Source organism: Oryzias melastigma, linkage group LG20, assembly GCF_002922805.2.
Source record: "Oryzias melastigma strain HK-1 linkage group LG20, ASM292280v2, whole genome shotgun sequence".
Classification (NCBI taxonomy): domain Eukaryota; kingdom Metazoa; phylum Chordata; class Actinopteri; order Beloniformes; family Adrianichthyidae; genus Oryzias; species Oryzias melastigma.
The window spans coordinates 10,066,128-10,084,690 of record NC_050531.1 but is presented as its reverse complement, the minus strand read 5'-3'; the positions used below and the strand labels follow the sequence as shown (position 1 = coordinate 10,084,690).

At 38.3% G+C, this 18,563-nt stretch overlaps 1 protein-coding gene across 1 annotated transcript in view; it reads right to left on the bottom strand.

Annotated features, from left to right (window-relative positions):
• prex2 (phosphatidylinositol-3,4,5-trisphosphate-dependent Rac exchange factor 2) overlaps positions 1-12,530 on the bottom strand; it is a 90,079-nt gene extending 77,549 nt beyond the window's left edge. The window contains exon 1 of the mRNA XM_024280258.2: positions 11,923-12,530. Within this exon, the coding sequence (XP_024136026.1) occupies positions 11,923-12,060 (138 nt within the window). The 5' untranslated portion in view covers positions 12,061-12,530. The remainder of the gene's footprint in view (positions 1-11,922) is intronic.
• Positions 12,531-18,563: the final 6,033 nt, after the last annotated feature.

Below are 18,563 nucleotides of genomic sequence, written 5' to 3'. Positions count from 1 at the left end.
TGGCTGACCAGAGAACGACCTAGTTTAAGACACTTTATGAATGGACGTTATGTAATGCTACCCTACTGGCATTTCTCTGCCAGACTGGAAAGACACAATTGGCGGAAAACTAACCACTCTCCCTGCGTTTGTTTATCCCTCTGTCAATAAAATAGATAAATTACTGCATGAATGTTTGGTTAAAACAGAGACCACTTCCTTCTTAGAACACGTAAGCCAGCAGTGGCAACCCAAAAGAAAAAAAGATGGATTGTCTTGCACTTCAAAATAAAAGCCTATGTAAGTTTTATTCCCCAAGTAATAACTGGATCACTTGTACTAGGATGAGAGAAAGTCTACAGTTCTTGAGGAGGGGCTGGATCAGTATTCAAGAAAGTGAGCAGCAATGATAGAAATATTGCTCCAAAAGAGCAAAGCAACGCAAACAGTTATTCTGATTTAAAAAAAAGAAGAGAAAGCTCCCAAGCTGCTTCCATTCTACAGTCTGAAGCGAGAACAAAGCCAGCCTCAAACATCTGTTTTTTGCATTCAAGCCGAACAAGTGGACAGACAAGTAGGCAGGAGCAGGAGCAGGCAGGGCTGTGTTTGATGTACTACATGCAGAAGAACTACTTTAGGTCCTTGTGGACCAAATGCAGAACACCGATCCTTAAAATGCTGATTCAGCTTTATTTTTTAAAAAAAAGGATAAGTCCACAAAGCAACAACAATCTGGTTCCATTTCAAAACTTTTTCAGAACAATAGGAAATGAAGTAATAATGTAAAGTCTGTTGCTAATAAATTAAAACCTTAAAAGAACAAACAGTTCTTTCCTGAACCATCTGCCACTTTCGTCTACTGTTGTGTTTACTGTCAGGAGGCTAAACAAACAAATCTGTAAACATCCAAAATATCCCCATGCATGCACATTCGCTTGAATATTTTATAGTTAAAAAACAAGAGGTCAGTAAAGTCACTTACAAAACTGGAGCTTTCAGATTACAGACCCCAAAGGGGTGAATCACCAGACGGTAAAGCCTTGCACATCAACACCACAATAAATATATATAATTATATATGTGTGCATATTTGTATTAATCATTCATCATTATTCTTGGGAGAACAGTGGGAAAATAAAGTGCTATGACAAGATGCAACAGGTGATCAAGCTGCTCGGCACGACTGGGCAACAAGCTCTGTAAGCCCCTGAGTCACTCAATGTACTTTTGAGAAAATGAGACGGCAGAGATGGAGAGGAGGAATAAATTATGCAAGGGATTTCAGCAGGAAAGGAAAAGTACTTTTTTTTCAATATAACAGCCAAATGGGGAGGATAAGGTGACTTCATTTCCTGCACAGGAGAGCTACTTTTAAACCAGAGTTCAACATTATGGAGGTAAAATCTCCTGCCCAGAGGCTTGCCACACACACACAGTTTGACACAGAGAACCAGGTCCTGGCAAATGGGAAACTTAGCTTCCTTTAAGTACTAACCAAAGAGCTAGAGCCTTCTGGGAGAAATCTGAAATGAGAAAAAAGGCACTTTGTAGAAAATTCGAGCAATAAGCTGTAACCGAGTTCCCTCCATTAAGGTCAGACGACACCTCCAAGAGTTACCCTCTTATTAGCATGGGCCACATTTCACTTCAGATTTGCTTCCCTCTTTTTGGGGAATGTACACTCTCTGAAAACACGCTGAGATGTGTGGCAACTTAAGCTCTTCAGTACAAATGTGTTATTGAAAAAAGGAGGTATTTTCATAACTGAAAGAAGATATACTCTCACCAAAATTGCAAATGCCTTCTCTAGAAAAAAAAATTATTATTGACTGAAGAAGTTCAAAAAGTTTTCGACTCTTTGATGTTTTTTCAGCACAAGGAAAAATATCTGTTGCACAGCCTTTCATCATGATAAAACTATACAAGTTCAGTGTTTGGCTTCAAGTGAGTCCTCAGTACAACGCAAGAGCGAAAGGAGCATGAAATGATGCCTGCAGGATTTGATCCATTTAATTTATCAAGGAGATATTCACAAATGAAAAAGAGCTTTTTCAAAAACCCACATTAAGTATGAGTTTGGGGACTCAAGCGTTGGCTTTACACATCATTTGCTGATTTGTTGGCATTGTCAGCAACATCCCACACCAAGACACTCATCATCAAGATGAATGAGCAGAATTGTGAGTCTTCTAACTGTCATTCGCTGTCAGATCCTTCTTTCTTGTCACCCTTCTTCAGTTTCTCTGCAGTCATTTAGTTGACTGTTTTCAGAGGAAGGATTGTTTTTGTGTTCTGTTCCATTTAAAACATTGTTTTGTATATTCAGCTGCATCCTCCTACCCTTCTCTTGTCCACCCGGATCCCAAGCCAGATGATGAGATCCATAAAGACAAAGAAAAGCATTGTTTGGGATTTCTGCAAAGTTGAGAGGCCCAACTGTCCTGTCGATCCAGAATCCAGATTCTAAGCCACACTGTGCTTTACTTGACCCTAATGAAACTTGCAGTAAATGAAATTCCATTATACAATGGAGATAAACTGAACAGACTAGAAACCAAGCTGACTTATGAATTAAAAGACTTTTGGAAACACAAAGTTGCGCATTTATGAAGTGGTTAGGCTTGTCTCACACCGCGAGGACCTTGGTTCAAATCTAGGCTGGGTCCTTTCAGTGTGGAGTTTGCATGTTCACCTCGTGTGTGCTTGTGTGCAGGCACTCGTTTCCACTGAGCGGTCCGGTACGGTATTTGGAGCTTTTCCATTGTAAAATGGACCCATTTAACAGTACTATACCTTTTGGGGGCCCCTATTGGTTGTAGGTCCATTGAAGAGTGGAACAGAGCGGTTGGGGCACTGTAGCCACCAGTTGATCGGTAGAAAGTGATGACCACATTAGAAAACATCAATATAGCGCTATGCTAACGTTTGTAAGCATTTGGGTTTTTGCGGTTTACTGTGTACTGTTTTGGTCATGAGTCTATATTGAAATAGCCTGCAAACAACAGCAAGGCCTAGTCTGCAGTCAAAACGATCCTTACTATCCTTGGCGACGGTGTGGTACAGGATAGCGGTCTACACCATGCAAGCGCAGTGAAAACAAACCATTCGTTGGAACCGAGGCTCAACTGTGTGGAAACGTACCACTCCTTACCGTATCGGACCGGACAACTCAGTGGTAACTAGGCTTAACGGTCCAAAAACATGGACGATAGGTTAATAGATAACCCTAATTATCCTCTAAGTGTGAATATGAGTGTTTGTGTTTGTGTAGCTCTGCAATAGACTGGCGATCTGTCCAGGCTTTACTCTGCCTTCACTCAAAATAGAGGGGATAGGCTCCAGCAGCCCTGTGGTCCCACCACTGATTCAGTGAGTTATAGAATAGATGGAAACCTCAAGCAATGGATAAAGCTGTTTCTGATTGTGTAAAAATGATACATTTTCTTGATTAAGTGACTTTACATGTCCTTCATTGACGACATTGACTTTGACTATTTTTCAGTTTTAATATTTAGTAATTTTCAGAAAGTTTTCAATGCAGCCAGATGAAGCTTCCACAAACACCTGCATTTTATTCATGTTTATGCATCTGCCACCTGCATCATTTGGAGAACCATTCAACCACAGGAAATAAATATTTATGCAACAGATTATAACATGCATTAACCAGAGCCCTATAATACCTCTAGGATTAATAAACAAACATAAAAAAACAACTTAATACAAACTTGAAAGAAGGTGTGGAGCTATTTGGCAGAGATTTTGATCCAGCAATTCCTATTTAACTTCCACTGTTTTTTTAAGTTAGGATAAACCTAAAAAGTTACATTTCCAGTAGCATCTCTTTACTGCAGTTATGCTGATCTCAATGAGTGTACAAGGGAGTTTGAAGCATTTGAGGCAATAAAAGCATTTGAAGCTTTGAAGCGTGCCAGCTAATATGCAATGTCTGTAAGACTCTCCCTCATCCTCAAAAGGAATGTCACTGCAGTCCCAGATTTGCCTGAAAGGAGCAAATCAAAACTAGACCAACAAGGAAGCTAGCACCATCCTAAAGGCCGTCAGGTGAGATCCTGAGCATCAGACACTCATCACATACTGCTGTCAAGATCCACCAAGAGAGGTGAGCAAAAGGTTGAGCTTTCTCTGCTCTCGTTGAGGCAGAGTAAGAGGTAGGAAGGGGTATGAGCATGCATGAAGCAGGAAACACGCGGCACAATGTAAAGACAGGGAGGTCCAGGAAGGAAGGAAATTCTGTGCAAAAAACCAGCCTGTGATACAAAGCTAATGCACCCTCTCCAGAGCAAGGGAGCGCCAAAAAAGGTGTGCAAGACCAGAACATAAATGATCCCTGACACAGTGATCTACAATCCTACCTGAATCTTATTTTTAAGCATGAATGCACTTCTAAAACAACTATTTGGGAGGTGCAATATATTCATTATTCATAGGGATTTTAGCTAAAACTTTAAAAAACAAAATGCAAAGTTAAAAAAAATACATTAAAACATGCAGAAAAAAATTGCTTCACCCAATTTTTTTTAAAACTGGATTCTTCTCAAGTTTTATGACGCATCGTTTTTTTCTTTGAGATAAGGTCGTTATCACATTTGTGCACAAAAATGCAGCGGAATGCACTTACTGATAAAGCAGGAAGTTACAGGTGCATAAACTGCAAGGGGCAAGTAGAAGTTTTTTTTTTTTAAGGACAGGCTGTGAGGGAATATGGAAAAAGTTAAAGGTACATTCAAGGTAAAAATATTCATAAATGGAAGCCAAGTGAGTGCTTAGTAGCAGTGGCACGTTAATATGCAAGTCAGCAACTTCATGGGTTCAGGAGTCTCAAAGGAAGGGCAGAGAAAAACTGTAGAATCTGTGCAAATCCAATTAGAAGAGTAAAGAGAAGGATCTCCCCGTGCGTACCTTTCACCCCTTCCATGTTCTGCATTTGAGTTGACCTCCATCATAATGTCAGCTTTTTGTTGAAATGTAAAAGAGTGCTGAACTGTAGCCCAATGGGTTGTCATAATAAACTTCATTGGGGGAAAAACTTGACCTAATGGCGTGGCCCCCGCAGGTTATTTCAACACCATACCACTTGATAATGCTTTGAATACTTTTTATAGTTTGTTGGTGGAACCGGCACATATTTTACACAAACAGTGTTTCAGTACTGGAATGTTATAATGAAGTTTTTCTTCAAAGTAAATACACCTTGTACTACCACCGCACATGATGACTGCTGTATGTAAACACTCAAACTTGGTTTATGAAAATGTATCTTGCAAGTGAGTACCGGTCTGCATAAGCCAGTAAAACTAACTGAGGTACGGAGAGAATTTTGGTGCAAAAAAAGGTCATAAAGTGTTTTAATCTCAGTTCACCTGCATCACCGACTGTCTTCATTTATGTTTTAGCCCAAAGCAATATAATTCATAATCATAAGTCAACTTCAAAAATTACAAATTTCCAGTTTTCTTAGAGGTGTAAAACTAAAAAGATTCCCAATTTGTAGTCAAATATGGAGAGATTGGACCGGCGTACAGGTCAGTACATATTTGTGATGTTTGCGGCAGAGCTGTGTCCCAACAAGAACAAATAAACATGTATTGAGAACTGGTCAGCAGACGCTGCACTCTTGGAGATAAGACCATATCAAGCTCCTTATCTGGACAATAGTTGTAAACAAGCATTCAGTCGTGGAATGGGGGAACTATCAAGTTTTAGACTCAATTCTATTGTGCAGTTGACCGTTCTGAGAAAGGCAAGGGGTTGATAGGGGGTCGTGTACTGATAAAAAAGTGACAACCAGTAAATTGCACCAATTCAGGTCATGGACTAGTTTATTGTCAAACAATATTTTCACTGATCGGCTTTTACGAAGCTAAAGTGGGTGTTTGAATTTTTTCTTTTAGCCTCCAGTTTCCCTTAACTTCAGAGAATAAAGTTTATCTTCAACCCCTGTAAAATATCTGAAACTTAACTTTGTAAAACTTAATTTTGTAAACTAGATTTTGTGAAGGAACCATTAAAAAGTGATATAAATTTTACCTTAACCCACAACTGTCAAAGTGGAATCAACAAGATCAGACGCTAACTTCCTCTAACTTTTCAGATGCAACAGATAAACACAAAAAAAACAATAAAAACATTCACCAAAACTGGTATTTTGAAAGTATTATAATAAACATAAATCCATCATGTGAGCAACTTTATTAGCAGGATCCTTGTAACTCGGGCCGGCCCTGGGCATAGGCAACCTAGGTGGCTGCCACCTACTGGAGGGGGCACGAAATCACAATGATTATACTGTATATTACATTTTTTTCTTTTTTTTTGTTAAACAGTTTGAAAAAGTGATGATTCAAAAACATAAATAAAATAGCTCAAAAGTTAAAAGTAGAGGTTTGTCTGTTTTCTTTATCTAAAATTGCTTCATAATTCAACACCCCCCCACAAACACATTTCGGTCCAAAAAGACTAATTTAACTTTAACCCTTAATCTAGTGTTTTTTTGTTTGTTTTGCTTATTTGTTGTTGTTTGTAATTCAGCACCTTTAACAGTTAAAAAGCCCCTACTTTCCCCTTGAATATTGGCCGATTGGTGGCACAGTCAGTTAGCACATTTGCTTTTAAACAAAGAGTTTCCCGGTTTCAGCCCCAGATGTAAGAGACAGCAGGGGGCGCGAAATTTGTTTTTCGCCTAGGGCACCATGCAGCCCAGGGCCGTGCCTACTTGTAACACTCCTGGTTTTTTTTCTGTAAAATGTTGACTGTTCTTCTGTTTCCTCGCTGTCTCTTCTCTGCAAAAAAAAAAAAAAAACTTTCCAAAAACATTTATTTCTTACTAACTTTACTAGTTTGGGGGTTTCAACTTAGCGGTCGGTAGGGCTGCTTTAAGAAAGTAGCAGATGCATTATCAACATGTGACCGAGCAACTTGATATGCATCAAGAATGAGCCGGATATGGTGGGAAGAATCCAGTAATGTTAACAAAATAAAACTTCTTTCAGAATCAGATTATAAATAAAAATGCAGGTTGTGTTTTGAAAGCACACATCTTAACCATCATTAGCTTTAAACTAAGTAAATAGATTATTAGATATATAGCATTACCTGCGATAATGCTAGTGTGAATGCTGTAAGCTGAATTTGGCTGCTGAAGATGCTGAAAAATGATAACTAAAAATGCTGAAGCTGATAGCTGAAAACACTGAAGCCAAAAAGCTAGATAAAATATTTGTTAAATGCCAAATTAGCTTAAAAAACTGAAAAAAGCCTAACTTAGCCAAAATAGCTAGCATGTAGCTAAAATATTAGCTAACTTCAAAATAGAACAAAAAAAGAATGCCTAAATTAGCCAAAAATAGCTACCATATACCTGAAATATTAGCTTAACTCCAAATTAGCCTTAAAAATATGGAACAATCCAAAATTAGCTAAAATTAGTTAGCGTGTAGCTGAAATATTAGCAAAACTCCAAAATAGCCTAAAAACTGAAAAATCCTAAGTTAGCCAAAATAGCTAGCACGTAGCTGAATTATTAGCTAAACTCTAAATTAGCCTAAAAAACTGGGAAAAAAATCCCAAGTTAGCCAAAATAGCTAGCATGTAGCTGAAATGTTAGCTAAGCCTAATAGCCTAAAAAAATTAATAAAAGCCAAAATAGACCAAAAAGCTAGCAGAATGCTATTATAACTTTGAACTTTACCACACTTTGACTCCATATAATATAAAGTAACGACTAATCGACTATTAAATTAGTTGTTGACTATTTTAATAGTCGATTAGTCGACTAATCGTGGCAGCCCTAAAACATTTGACATTCTTTATTGCTCCATAAAGTCCAACAAATCCAATCTAAAGCCCTTAGTATTTACAACATTTAAAAGTTCGTATTATATAGAGAACAGATTCTTCTGTCCTTGTTTCCATCGTTCTGGACAAAGGAAGAAGCTGAATACTGCTGGGACATCTGCTTGATTAACAGGCAGGAAAGAGATAGGAACAACAGGCTGTAACCTTTAGGATCATCCATAGCGTGTCCAGAGGATATGACCCTTGACCTGACCCCCGTCAGGAGGACCTTCCATGGGTCATACATTACGAGCACAAGGCAAACCCTCTTGGTTCTACGGCTTCTCCTAGAGAAACTATTCCATCCAGGATGTGAAAAAAAAATCCATAGAGAGTGAAAGTGAATCTCCAAACACAAACATCGTTGGCTTGAGCTGCTTGGTCTCGAGGTGCCATTAAATACGAATTTTCTGTTTTCTCCATTAGGCCACAATTTCCAGCTTCCTGCATCTCTATTTTCAAAGACTTGCATGTTGACCCTTTCTCCCACAAATCCCAGGAAATACTGACCACAATATTTTAATCCTGCTTTTAGAAAAAAGGGAAAAAGGAGAAGGCGATTTTGCTGTGCTACAACCTCCAAAACACTACTTTCAAAAACAGATTCGATTCACAGGATTAAAATGTTTTAAACATTACACTCGTATTACAACATGCTCTGTTAGAGAGAGAGGGCAGCAGCAAAGGGACCACTTAATGTACTGCAGGGCTCTTTGGAATATATTAAGTTAAGTTCTGGCTCAGATCTTCCTCCAGGATCAGGACATGAAAAATCTCCCCCCGTTGGAGACTGCTGGATTCCCTGTCCTGAGAGATTATCGTACGAGCCCTCTGTGATTGCTCTAAGAAAAGCATTTCCTCTGAAATCAGCAAAAATGTGAGCAGCTCATCTGTTTACGCTTCGTTTTGATTTGTTCTTTTCATTGCACCGCTTACTAAGAACAACTGTCATTTCGCCGTAGCAGTCCAAGATAAACACCAGCATCCACCGCCGCCCATTTATCTGGAGCTAAATTTGTTCATTATGTAAAACGAAGGAGATTTATCAGACAGCTTTCCTGGAGCTTTCCAGTTATTACTACTGACATTTAGTCTAATGAGGGTAAAAGGTGGATCCAAATAAAAAAAGAGCTCTAGGAAAATCAATTCTAGACTTCCCAATATATAATCTGTATGTTTTCCCACAAGAAAAGAAATATCCCAGACAATGGGCTCAGGCTGTCTTGGGACATGTTGACTCTAATCATCCACTGCTTTCCATAGCCCTAAAATGCGTCTTTGGGGTATTGTGTTTAGGTCCCACGGATCAGCAGTAACAATCTCAGCTCTTCAGTTCAACTTTGCCAACTGACCAGAGCCTCATTGTTCTGCAACATTTCCTAGCCTCAGAGGAATTCCTCCTCCAGGAAATATGGTTAACAAGAAAGGCACCGAGCCCAGGAGCTCCCAGAGAGAACAGCCCCCTTCCCTTTACCCTCCTGCAGGCTATATCTACTGTGGGATCACAAATCGCTTCCCTTTCACCCCTCTGGAAGTTTTCTCTCCATGTTGGTTCCCAGAAACCTCTGGATTTGAACCTTAAGGTCCCACACAGAGGGGGAGGTAGCATTTTGACCTTAGGACACACAGATTGGTGTTGTTTTAAGATGCCTCATGCAGTGGAAGTGGCCGAGTCCAATGTGTGATTCTCTGGTTAGATGAAAGTCTTAAATGTGACCCTGCTCCACAGTGGGGCTACTCTTTGATCGTCTCCTGTGTCTCCCACAATCCTCTGCGGGATTTCCAAGGAGATGCAGCTGGAGATAAGACCAACTTCCGTCTCCCTTTGCAACTTTGCTATCATCGTCTAAAACGGGGCTGGCCAGAACTTTCTTGCACTGTTCCATCTCAAATGGATGCTTCTTTCCATCTTGACTTTCCCAGCCAGAACCTAAAGGCCTTGCAAGGATCAGGCAGCTCAGTTCCATAACAGCAGAGAAGATAAAGGAAGCCTTCCCAAAACACCCATCACCGGGACAGAGGGCACATCCCTCCATGCAAGCTCCATCTCTGTCTTTCCTAAGACATGAAACCAAGGTTTTCCCATTTTTTTTTCAAAGAGGGGCAGATTTAATCTGAATTCCCTACCCCTATGGCTTCTCCCGTCTCCAAGCGGAGAGATATGGAAAAATTGCATCTTCAAATCTGGATGTTACTACCGCTCAATGGCCTCATGAAAAATCGCTGGTCATTTACATCAATATGAAGCTGCCAGTACTCAGGAAATACAAAAAGTCAGTTTTAAAACTTTAAAGAGTCATGCAAACACAAAAAGTTTTTACTTACATTTAAAGGTAAACTTATGTGCTTCAGAGAAAACCTACATGAAGAAATACATTTCTCCTCCACGCAACATCCGTGAGGCAGATCACCCTTCCAGCGCCCTATAAGTCACCACAGCTCCTCGTTGAAAATCACTTTCGGACACCGCTACAGCTTCAAATGCCCCATGATTGGAGGAATATGGTGTAATCCAAGGGGCAGGAAAGTATTTCAGATTCTACCATGGTGAGGGGAAATGTTTGAGGACCAACCTGACGTTCTTTGAACTATTCTAACACCATTAAATGCAAGTGAACTATTCAACAAACATTTTATTGCAATTGCATACTTTTCATTTCTTCATATGTATCCATCCTCTTATCCCAATGTATGACTTTTGGGATTACGAGGCTGCTAGAGCCTAACCTGGCTGCTGTTGGTGCAGTTGCAGGGTATGCCGCGGACAGTCTGTCACAAGGCCATTTCTTCACATAGAAGATAAATACTGTACATCTAAATACCTTTTTACCAAAATTATTGCAAATTTTTATTACCGTTCATTACCAGCTAGCTTGTTGTGGATAGCGTGTCTTGTTGGGTAGTTTCTCTTGATATTGAACTCCTTGAAAACAACTTAAGACTCAGTTGGTTCATCTTCCATTAAATCCATATGATAATTTCCACTTATCCTAGAAGCAGTGACCTTCACTTTTACCTTTTCTTTTTTATTTACAGTTGACATTTTTTAAATAAACTATAAATTGCCACAGAAGAGTCACACAATTGTTTTGCCACAGGTTTGCAATGGCTAATTTAATCAACCACAATCAATAAATCCTACACACAGTTTTTAGAAGCTGTTGAAAGGAGTCTGCAGATCAGTTGAAATTTGAATTCGGGCCAGACTGCACTAAACACTTGGTGATCTTTTAGAGAAACACTTGGTGATCCCTTCTTCCGACTGAAGCCTTATTTGCAAAGAATTACATTCAGCTTTAAACTTTGGGATCAGTTTTTGCAGTACTGTTAACCTGAAGACTCGTGACTCCTGCGATCCTGCATATGTGTGGTCAACTCTGATGGTTTTCATTTGAGTCCACCTGTGCTGCCTCCGGCAAAACTCGCGCCATATGGAGTTGATGAGGCAGCATATGCCTTTGCATGTGATTTTTATGCTCTGTGGCAAGTGGGGTAATTGTGGGATGGAGTCATAACAAGCGCAGCACAAGACAGGAGTTAGCTGCTTGGGTGTGACAAATTCACTCAGGGAAGAAAAGTTGTTACACAATTTTCTGGGTGAGTTTGAGCTTATTATTGCATAACTTTTGGTGCCATCTGTTTCAATTCATACTAGAAGAATTAACCTAAACATGCTCCAAAAACGGATTTCTTTATACACATATTTAACATTTTTTCTCCATTTGGGGAACATAGAATCACCACACAAACCCATTCAGTGTGGGAGATGTCAAATAACCCCATGTGAGACTTAAACATCCCATGAGCAGCCTCAGAGGAGGATTAAAGGGGACACCAACTGTGCAGTGCCTCTTTGTGCCTGCCCCTTCAATTTCACACTTGCAAGCTGCAGGGATAAGATCTCCATCAGAAGGATGGAGCCCAACAGCAAAGTGCAGATATCTCTCTATACGAGAGGGAAAGGCAGTGCATGCAGCATGCATACTAAAGAAGCTGACTCATTTAACTTTAGCATTTATCAGTGATGGAGAGTTTCTGCAACCAATAAATGCACTTTGAGCTGCTTTAACTGTTGTCAATACTCACAGAGAGGAACTCCAGCGTCCCGACATAATCCCGCTCTGTCTTCAGGAGTTCGTTCAGGACGCAGACGCGCAGCCGCAGCTGCTTCTCCAGGTCCTTGCCGCTCTCGGCTCTGTGCTCATTCCTGCTCTCCTCGGTCATTTTTAAGGCTTCAAAAGTGGGAAAATGTGCTTTATTTGCCTCCGCTGCTCGCGGTTTCACATCACAAAGCGGGATTCAGATGCAGGGAAGGCAAAAAAAAGTTCCAAAGTCGAGGAGCAACCGGTGTCTGAGCTTCGTCGACTCCTCCACGAGCAAAAGACTTTTTCCTTTATTTTTTGTTTCCTTTTTTTATTAAGTTACCAAACAGTGAGAAACTGCGCGGCTGAACACTACTGCGACGGCAGTCCGATTAAAGTTGAGTCCATGTGTCTCCTTGGACCTTCATCCTGTCCCAGCCTCCTCCAAACAGTGTGGACCAATATGGAGAGAAAATAGTCTCACCCCTATTTGCGCGTGCGTAATTCTTGATGCGTGCATAACTTTGGATTTGTGCATGCGTAATTCTTGATGTGCTCCTTAATTCTTGATTTGTAACTCATGCCAAATATTTAGTGCATAATTACAAAATTATATTAATTAATTAATTGTCAGGGCATATCTGTTTTTAAAAAGGTGGAAAAATCTAAAGTTTCACCAGATTTTATTCACAAAGTTCAAAGCAGCTGATAAGAAAACTGATGACTGAACATTCTAGCAGCATTTAAACATGTTAAAAGAGTCTCACTTCAGATTTGTGCGTTAATGTGGTTTTGTGTGTGCGTAACAACCAATTTGTGCATCATCTTTAAAAATATGTGTGTATAGTTAGTTTCAAACTGGTGTCATTTTAATTTGAGCGTGTGTGAATTGTATTTTCTTTTTAATTTTGTAATGTTTGTACTAATGGACAAAATGTATTGTATGAGTTACAAATCAAGAATTACACACAAATCAATAGTTGAGCACAGACAAATCCAAAGTTATGCATAAATCAGGAATTACACACACACAAATTCTAAATTATGCACAAATCAAGAATTACACAGACAAATCCAAAGTTATGCATAAATCAGGAATTACACAAGCACAAATTCAAAATTATGCACAAATCAAGAATTACGCATGTACAAATCAAGAATTACCCACAGACAAATCCAAAGTTAGACACAAATCAAGAATTACGCATGTAAATCAAGAATTATGCCTAGACAAATCCAAAGTTATGCACAAATCAGGAATTATGCACGGACAAATCCCAAGTTACCTTCAAATCGGGAATTATGCCTGCACAAATCCAAAGTTACGCACAAATTAAGATATACGCCTGCACAAATCCAAAGTTGCCTTCAAATCAAGAATTATACACGCACAAATACAAAGTTACACACAAATCCAAATTATGCACACACAAATCAAGAACTACTCCCAGAAAAATCCAAAGGGACGCACAAATCAAGAATTGTGCACAGACAAATCCACAGTTACGTACAAATCAGGAATTACGCATGGACAAGTCCAAAGTTGCACACAAATTAACAATTACACATGCTCAAATCCAAAATTACACACTAACCAAGAACTATGCATGCAAAAGTCCAAAGTTAAGCACAATTCAGGATGAGTCTATTTTCTCTCCATATTTTCTCTCCATAGGACCAGTCAAGCAAGATGGAAACTGCAGCTGACTTCCGTTTTTCTGATGTCAAAATAAAAGCAGACCACACCACTTCAGCTGTTTTGTTCTTTAGAGATGGTCTGGACGTGAACACTGGTGCTTTAATTTGAAAAGGCAACATATTTTTTTTTACTTTGTCTGGACTAACAAAAAAGTACATTTGCCAAACTGAACTCTGTGGGAGAAGAATTTGATAAAAACTTATTGAACAGCACATGCTTACTGGGAAAAAAATATATTTTTGCAGCTTTTATATTTTTTGAAAAACATTTTATGTATTTTTATGTATTTTTTTCATTCTTTCATTCTCTGTTTGACAATTTTACTCTCTAAAATACATCTCAATTAAAGTGAAAGAAAATGGGGAGCATGCTTTAAAGTTAGAAAAAAACAAAATTGCCATGTTATCAGGAAAACATCTCCAATGTTCATACATTTTATTAGATAAATATATTTATTATTTTTTTAATTCCTTGGCTTTAAGACATTTAATTTAAAATCAAACAAAAATTTCAAGACCTCAATGATATAATGCTCTTTGGGATTAGATTTTAAATTTTCAGTACAAATCAGGAATGTACTTCAAGATGACAATGTTAGAGCTCAAGTTTTTCTTTACCAGCCCATAATAGCACAAGTGTGATTATGTAATATAGCAGGTTAAAAAAAAATAATTTAAACCTTGTCTCTACTTTTCCTTATCAGCCCAAGTGCAGGCTGGACTTTTATAAATGATAACTTAAATGATCTTAAGTCTGCGGCAAAAAATAAATGTTACATTAGGAACAAACTTGCAAAAAAAATAGTTTAAAAATGATGTACATATATACATATAAAAATAATATACATGCGTGCCCAACTATTGTTGGCAAACCTGATCGAGGAGGAAAAGCAAAAAAAGAAAAAGCATATTTCTGGACCCTTTTTCATGAAATGCAGCTTGTATTTTTTAGTGACTTGCAGACTAATCACATTCTGCCTCTCAACTCTTGACCAGGCCTCTCCATAGACTGCCCCTTTGTTTTAGTTTCCTCACTAAGAGAGTGCAGACACAGAATCCAAAACACTTACTTTCAGCGGAAGTGAGACACAGGTGGCCAGGCAAACAGAGAAAATGAGTTTCCAGTTGTGTTGTGATGTGTGCAAGACTGAAAATTAACACAGAAGAAACCCAAAATTCTTTTTTTTATTGCGGTACTTAAGAACAGTTGGTTTTAATGGAGAAAATCTAATATTTTCTGCTTTATTTTCATTGCATGATTGGTTTTAACTGCTAAATAGCTGAATAGATGTAATTATTTGTATTAATACTGTGAGTCTAAGTGGCTCCACCATTGGGAAAACTATTTTTCTTAAACTAATAATTATGATGTTTTTGTAATTATTTAGTTAAAATATCCCATTGAATGGAAGTGTGCAAGCTGTACCAGCACAAACTGCTGTGAGGCAAATTATTCAAACATGCATCTACAAACTATGACGTGTAATTAATCAGGCTTTAATCAGGATATAATTTCCTCTCACTGAGCTGAACACTTATCGCAGCCCTTCTGACTCTCAGCTCTCACCGCGGGGCTGCAGGAGTTTCTTGCAGGTTGAAGTGTTTATGTTTTGCATTACGGTGATTTGGTGCAAATGGGAACACGTTCACCCATGAAACTGTTACGGTTTAAACAATCTTTCAAAAAGGTTTTACTGGATTGGAGATAATGAGGCAGAGAATAATATGTCAGACAGTGAGTGAAATGTGCTGTGAGTTTGGGCACTTTAATCCAACATTGTCTGCAGAGACAAGACAAGCAAGGAGGGTGGCCTACTTTGCCAGCACCAGAGGGAGAGTTTATTTAGCTACTGTAGGTCTCAGTTGTGATTTAGTGAGTTATGGATTGATTCTTAAATGGGAGTAAATCTTGACCTGCACCATACTCTAGTGGTCAAAAGAGGTACTGCATGTTAACTTTGTTGTAAAGTGCATTTGCAGTCACTAGAGAGCAGTGTTGGCTTTTTGGAGACATTTGTAAAGGATTGGAAAAAAAACTCAATCCTGGTGGAAAAGAAATTAGTGGATTCTTTGTGACATTTGCAGAACGACAGCTTAATTACAGTTTTAGGTTCACAGCTCAGGTGAATTTCCGGACCATTACTTCTTATTGTGACTTGATCTGTAGAAATAACACGACTCGTGTGATTTAGCAAATCTTTATGAATTGGGAAACGCTGCCAAGACTTCTCTTTATTCTTCATGTGGGTAAAAGAGAGTCATCTAGCATGAAACACTTAGTGCTTGCTAACACAAGGGGTGATAACAGTGTTAATTTAAGCTGATGCAAACATTATTTTTGTGCAGAGGCTCATAGCAGCAAAAACAAACATAGCTCATAGATGGAGCGCTTCTGGGTAGTCTTCAAGTATGTTTGTGATTTTAACACATAAATCAGCAGAAAACAAATACGACAGCCTCCATCCATCCATCTTCAGCTTATCATCCATCCTCTGAATCCCTTTTGAGGTCACTGGGCGGCTGAAACCAGCTACTATTAGATGAAGGCGGGGTACACCCTAAACAGGTCGCGTCTGTTGCAGGGCACATTCACATGCACACATTAACAATTTAAAGACACAAATTAATATATGAAGCATGTTCTTGTACTACATGGAAGCTCACAAGTAGGAATGTGGAAACTCCAGCAACAGGCCGGCTCAGAAAAGGGGATCATTTATTGATAGAAATATAAAATTTCTCCAAAGTTTGAAAATCTTTCTGTAACAAAAAGATCATTCTTCTCAGCTTGTAGCGCAGGTCACAATCACTGCATTGTAGTGAATGGGCTTCAGTTTTACTTCCAGTGGTGCATAACAAAAGGAAAGATAAGCAGCGCAACAAATTCCTGGTTAGTTTCTGACACAGAATTGCTCGACTGCATGGATTTTGTTTAAGCTGTTTGACTTTTTCCTCTTTTTCATTGATGTTATACTAAAAACAAAAAAAGACAGTTTTGTTTTTCTTTACACATATTTGCACAAATGCTTTTCAATTAAATGCCAAATCTCACCACAACCTTTCCATAACAATGAAATGCAATCGTTAAGTTCTTCCTGCAAGAAAGGCTGTTTTATTGCAAAGTAAAAAAGACAGTTTTGATTAAATATTGCAAGATGACATTAAATACAAATCATAACCAAACAGAAAAGACAAATACAAACTGAATGCAAAAGGAAACAAGCATCACCTCTGTCAAAAAACTTTACTAAACTAAATATTTATCAAGAGTTAAAAAGTACTCAGTGGACAAAAAAGTTAAAACAAATGTTACTTTTAACTTAATTCTTGCAAAAATATTATCAACCCAATGAATATTAAAGAATTGGGGTATGTGCCCTCACTTTTCCTACCTTTACACTCCTCCGTTTACCCAGATTTATTATTATCAGTATTTGATCAAAAACTGTTGAATTCCCAAAAATATTTTAATTGGTGGTCACTCAATCAAGCCTTCTTATTTATAAAGAGAGAAGATTGTCACAAAAGTCTTCCACTTAGGGTGACTTTGGTGCAGAGGTAGAGCGGTCAACCTCTATCAAAAGGTTGCAGGTCTGGTTACTCTACCTGGATCATATGCCAAAGTGCTCTTGGAAAAGACCCTGAACCTCACATAGTGGTCTGGGTGGCACCTCAGTCATTATCAGTGTGTGAATGCATGTGGGACATTTGGACATTTACAATTTCACCTAAACATTAGGGTAAAGAGGTAGATAAACAATATGAATGGAACCATAAAAAAATCGCTTTTCAATAATAAAGAATGGAAATTCTAATGATTAGGGTTTTTTTTGCTACACCAGATTTAAAGTAACTTTTCCTTTTTTTGCACAAGTTTCAGTGGACTAAAAACGATGAAATCTGACTTTTTTTTATATAGAAATGCCATCCTTTTAATTTCATTTTTTGCGAACAAGTAGATAAAATCTGTTTTTTTATGACAAAAATTTTCTAGAATTTATTTAACTTGCATTTTGGCTGCTCTCAAGGAACCTTTTGTTATTGCAGCCCGCAGTTCTCCATTTGGAATCCCTGCCGTCTCCCTTCAAACTTGTCCAGAGCGGTGCTGTAGCTGCGTCTTCTATCCCAAGCTGGGAAAATTATTACCAATCAAGGAGCATTTTTATTTATTTATTTAATTTATGTCAAGCTTAAGCACACATATAGTTACTTAAAACCATGCAAAATACAAATTTAACCACTGATTAAATAATATACTTTATTTAGACTATATTAGATTAATTGTGAGAGTAAAGAAGAAAAAAACTTGACTTTCTCTGGCCTATATGCTGCTCTAAAATTGTTGGGATTCATCTTAAAGAGATGCTCAGTCCTTCTTGTGCTGCTGACCGCAACCCAAATCCTGAAACATGTACCACACACAGCCAGGAATGCAGTCCAGAGTAAAGAAAACAACATCAAACTGACTCCAGGCAGCGCCGTGCATCACCGTACCCTACATGTGCTTAATGTAAAAAAACACTACCGTGCCATGTTTGTGTTCTCCCTGTAGGTCTCCGAACATGATATGCACAGAGGTAAAAACATAATTTTATGAATGTCCCTGTGTCCTGCTGTCAGTGCAGCTCAGACACGCTTTTTTTTCTTAAAAGTGTCTTGTTTTTTTAACTTTTTAAAACACTTACTGTCAGGACCTCCACCATCTGAAACCACGACATGCTGGAAATATACTTTTATGAAACATGAAACTTGAAAAAACTGGTAGAAAATAGTCTTTACTTTCAGTGGAAACTTGAGGGAAAACTGAACCTCCTAAATTTAATTTCAGAATTTCCTTTAATATTAAAGCATATTTGGTTTCAGAAAATCATTTTTAAAAAGTTTAAACTCTTTGTTTCCGTATAAAAAACAAATTATTGTTGCCAGACCTGATCCGGGTTCACATAA